This window comes from Limulus polyphemus, unplaced genomic scaffold (assembly GCF_000517525.1).
Source record: "Limulus polyphemus unplaced genomic scaffold, Limulus_polyphemus-2.1.2 Scaffold2020, whole genome shotgun sequence".
Taxonomy (NCBI): Eukaryota; Metazoa; Arthropoda; class Merostomata; order Xiphosura; family Limulidae; genus Limulus; species Limulus polyphemus.
Window position 1 is genome coordinate 54,121 of NW_013667630.1, and position 5,328 is coordinate 59,448.

At 34.5% G+C, this 5,328-nt stretch overlaps 1 protein-coding gene across 2 annotated transcripts in view; it reads right to left on the bottom strand.

Moving 5' to 3' along the window:
• Nucleotides 1-5,328, bottom strand: part of LOC111087332 — a 28,233-nt gene that overhangs the window by 3,910 nt on the left and 18,995 nt on the right. For both annotated transcript variants that reach the window (XM_022393614.1, XM_022393616.1), the window contains exon 2: nucleotides 1,921-2,952. In XM_022393614.1, coding sequence (XP_022249322.1) covers nucleotides 1,921-2,880 — 960 coding nt within the window. In that variant the 5' untranslated portion in view covers nucleotides 2,881-2,952. The remainder of the gene's footprint in view (nucleotides 1-1,920; nucleotides 2,953-5,328) is intronic.

Below are 5,328 nucleotides of genomic sequence, written 5' to 3' on the forward strand. Positions count from 1 at the left end.
TACAGCTACGTAATCCTTTTCGGCTGGAAATTGTTCAGTCGTATAATACATAAAAACGAAATACATTCACTTTGTTAATAAATTTCGAGTTGCATATAGCTAATAACTAAAAAGCATATGAATTAGTGAGTTTGAAACGTCTTTAGAAGAAAAAAATTAATAAATGTTTTATGGAAACAGCAATTCACAGACGTCACGATAATTATTAAAAAGACCATTTATAAATGATGTTGAAGAAGAAATAATTAATATAGTGCTTAACTTTTAGAAAAAAGAGGTATCGGATCCCCTGTTGACGTATTTGGAGGTGGGGCGTGATGTGGAAAATAACAATTTAAACTTTACTGAACACTTACAGAAATGCCATTGCTGAACTTAATAAAACATGTGTGTGTTACAACCTTGTTGGGTTCTAACGAAAAAAGAAATTTTCTTTGTAACTGTTAAAAAAAAGACTAAAATTTGGTTTATATACTACTATTTTTTACTCTTTCAGAGTGAAAAAGGTGTTAGAGAGTAGCTAGTTTCACAGCCAAACTTATCATTCGGGTAATTTTCACAGATTGAAATGTGAAACATTTACTGCAATTTCGAGCTACAGCGGTTATAACCAACTCAGTTGGGTTACTACTACAAGCGCATTGCAATGTTCTTTACAAATTTATTCCTTTTTTACTTCTAAAGACTTTCCAAAGGCATTAATTAATATGCTTTGTAGTAATTAGCTGTGTGTAACCTCTGTTTTGGGGTGTGAAAAACACAAGTTAAACTTGGTTGTATTATATTCACTATTTCACATCTAAGTTTTTAAATAAACAAAAAACAAGTTCATAATCTTCAAAGTTTTAACGATTTCCTGTTATCAAAGGTTCTGTTCACCATTCTGTTCAAGATCCGAGTATACAAATGAGCTTTTTAAACTTAAACTCTAACACAATAAAACAGCCCCAAAAAGCTTAAGCTCTGAGAAACAGTCTCTAAAAAGCTTAAACTATGAAATAATAAATCAGTCCCGAAAATTTAAGCTCTTGGGTAATAAAACAGCCCCCAAAATGTGAAACGTATGAGAAAACATCATTCATAAAAATATGGCCGTACGAAGCTGATCAGGCATAGAGAGAGAGGCAACTTAATTGATTAATGGGGCTGTTAATTAATCGACTATCATGTACAACTAATTGTCCACCTCTAATTCAAATATAGCTACATTTTTAATTTAGAAAAAAAACAACGTTTCTTTGATCTAAAGGAATTTAAGTGTTAAGAAGTTGTTTTGTTTTTCAGTTTAATTTACTTATATTCAACGTTAAGTAACTTAATAAGTACGATATCACGCGTAACTCATATATATGCTGAAGATATCCTTAATCAAATTTTAGCTCATTTGAAAATAAAAATATGCTATCGAAATACTGAATGAACATCTGAATCTCAATTTGAAAATATTTTACGAACAATACAATTATTATAAGTTCTATAGCTGTTTTTGGACAGTAATGTTAAGACAGATCCATCTCCTGAATATCTATACCTTGTTACTATGTAACCCACTGCAATCCGTCGAACCAACAGAGGCACCTCCAAAGGCTACAGTTGTGAAAATTTACACGTCATAAAAAAACGTGCAAGTAGTGTTGAGTTTGCTGAACCAAACCAATCTAGTTTGAAATTGTTTGTAGTTGAATTTAATTATAGAGAGTAATATTTACATCAGGAAACCATATACACGGCAGTTTAAATATTTTAAGAATAACTTTTAAACATCATGCACTGCACATTTATAGAGTAGTATTATGTAAATATATTTACGTGTTCCTGACCATAAATAAATACAGTACCTAGTTTCTGTAAAAAAGAGGCTATTTTCATTAAAAAGTTGAGTCTTTGAAGGGTTTTTAACGATTGCTAAATTACACTTACCCAACCCCCTTGTTTCTGAACCCATGGTGTAACTCTTTCTCCCAGGTGGCGGCCCACAAAATCCACAATATCTTCAGCAAACTCTTCCATTCCTTTTTCACAGAAATGTAGTGCGATTTCGACACCCAACGAAAGCAGGGATATCAATCGGCCCCAAGTTATCACGTCTTTGTGGCCTTCAAATACGCTGTCAGTAATGACCAAAAAAGACTCGTATGTATTGCTTTCAGATAAATCCAGAGTTTTTACAGTGTTCTTAATAGGAATTTGATATTCGGTCACCATATTTACAACTAGCTGCCTGAAAAATTTCGCAAGGGGATTGTTTAAGGGTTTGTAATCATGTGCAAGCGTAACGTTTTTCCATCGTTTGGTTACTAAAACGTATTTAATGGCATCTTTAGAAAAACTCTCTGTGTCTTCTTTGATTTGCTCATACTCGGTTTTATGATTTCCGCGCGTTACAAAAGTTTCTCGTAAATTGTCGGCTACGGAAATAGAAGGAATGACAGAAGCCAAGGAAAGTACTTTTATAAAGGAGAGAAATGGTTGAGTTTTTTGTTTTCCAGTTGAGAGCCTTCGAGTTTTGGGGGGTGTATTCTTCTGTGTATCTGACTGATAATAGCAAGTACTGCTAATATTCATTCCGTGATCTACACACTCTGGTGTAACCTGTATGTTACGGAGTCTTTCTGTTACGTTCTTTTGAATCGTATTATCCAACAAGTCGTTTGGTTCGACAGGATTACATCTTGAAACTGACGATACAAACTCTTTTTGTTTAGCAATATTTCCAGGGTGGCTTGGAGTGTCTTCTAGTTTTTCTCTAGTTTCCAAATGTTTAGAATACATTTCTACTTCTGGAAGAGGGATGACTGGAGTTGATTGTTTAAGATCTAGTACGGAAGATCTTGAACATCGTTTATGACCAGTATTTCTGTGTTGCTCATCAGGAGCCATTCCCTTTCCAAACCTTACTTAGTTTTACAACTACCGTTGAGTCTTTGGCATAAAAGATCCTTCAGATTGAATCTATATGTATATGAAAACAAAATAACATACATTTACATAAAAAAATGAAACTCGTTCTTTCACAATTTAATACAACCTTAAAACATTTCACTGAAGGAAACTAGTGAATAAATAATTTCAAGAGGTTTTTAAGAATAAGGGGGTGGATTTGAAAAAGAAAACATACTACAGCAAGGACGTCCAAGATTTCAAAAAGTATTCACAACAAAAGTTAGTCCTAACTTTCATATTGCATTTCCAATCTGAGGGTCGCGCGTTCGAATCCCCGTCCCATCAAACATGCTCGCCCTTTTAGCCGTGGGGGCGTTATAATGTGACGGTCAATCCCACTATTCGTTGGTAAAAGAGTTGGCGGTGGGTGGTGATGACTAGCTGCCTTCCCTCTAGTCTTACACTGCTAAATTAGGCACGGCTAGCGCAGATAACCCTCGTGTGCTTTGCGCGAAATTCAAAAAACACAAAACAAAAGAAACATATTCCATTTCTCTGCCAAGTCTTCATTCCTTCCTGTAGTTTTTGGAATATATGTATGTATATATATATATGACTCCAAAACCTATACAAAACTATGCTTAGGTTTATCGTTAAACATGTAAATATGCATATGTCCAAGCAGACTTTTGCTTAGAAACGATTATAGCCACCTTCTAACAGAGATCTTTCGCCTGATAAAACAGCGTAGATGATGTAGAGACTTGAAAAAGTTCTAGCTAAGAACTGATTAAGTTTGTCGTAAATCATAAATGTAAAATATACATATGTACTTAAATATCTGACATAAAAACTTTGTAAAGGTATCATCTACTACACTTCAAACCTTTTGGCACTCCTAATTATGAAGTGTTTAGTTTTTGCCAAAAACGAGATAATAATTATGGAACTTTGAGATGCAACCTTAAACATACATAACCCGTATTTATCTTCTACTAGCATTTACCTAAAACATGACATAACCATATGTACCTACAAGTTATCGCTGTGGTCGGCAGTTTTATATATATCTCAATGCCCTTGATGAAGATGTTATATGGTTTTGTATAAAAAAATATACTATTTAATCTCGGGGAAACCTTTTTTTTTTGTTATCAATAACGCACGTGACATGAGCTAATACCTATCAAAACCATTTTAGTATCATAAACCGTTTAATAAACACAATCAAATATACTGTTATCCACTATTTTATCTGCGAGTCAACACCATACGTGTTTTTCGATTTATCACTTAAAATAAACATGGAATCTCAACTTTAATTCATTTAACGTTTTCTTCTAGGTTTAATATCATTCTAATTCGGTCTTCACTGTTCAGCTCTTGAAATGTTTCATTAAGTTTTAATGTTATTCTGTGATTTTTATTTTGCGGAAAATCTGATGGTTTATAACGATAAAAATCGGGTTTTCATACTTGTGGTAGACAGATCACAACAACCCACTGTGTAGGTTTGCGCTCAACAACAAAACAAACTAACGAAATTTCTCAAATGATTTGTTGTTTGTATCTTTTCATAGTTGTTAACCATTTTTATGACAGAGGGGGAAAATGGGTACTTTGGAACATAAGAGCATGAAGGCAGGGACTTGAGCACATACAGCCACCCTCTGTGCAAGTCAACGACACCACCCACCGCCAACTCGTGGGCTACTCTGATCTAATATTGAGATTTGACCATTACTCTTATAAGCACTCACGCCCCCAAAGTGCAGAGCGCTACCCATTTTTTTTTCGGGGTGGGGTGGAACAGGATGCAAACCACGGATCCATCTCTTAAAGAGGTACTTCTGGCAGGAATGTAGCCTCCATCTGTGAACACTTATGAGTAAAATAAATGAATGTAAGTTCTTAGTTTATATTAGACCAATACTAACAATAACCGTTTTAAAGGTAACGAAGTTTTCGAAGAAACTGTTACATCTACCACGGTCTGATCCACGTTTTAATCTGTTATATCTACCACGGTCTGATCCACGTTTTAATCTGTTATATCTACCACGGTCTGATCCATGTTTTAATCTGTTATATCTACCACGGTCTGGTCCATGTTTTAAACTGTTATATCTACCACGGTCTGATCCATGTTTTAATCTGTTATATCTATCACGGTCTGGTTCATGTTTTAATCTGTTATATCTACCACGGTCTGATCCACGTTTTAAGCTATTATATCTACCACGGTCTGATCCATGTTTTAAACTGTTATATCTACCAGGTCTGATCCATGTTTTAAACTGTTATATCTACCACGGTCTGATCCACGTTTTAATCTGTTATATCTACCAGGTCTGATCCATGTTTTAAACTGTTATATCTACCACGGTCTGATCCACGTTTTAATCTGTTATATCTACCACGGTCTGATCCACGTTTTAATCTGTT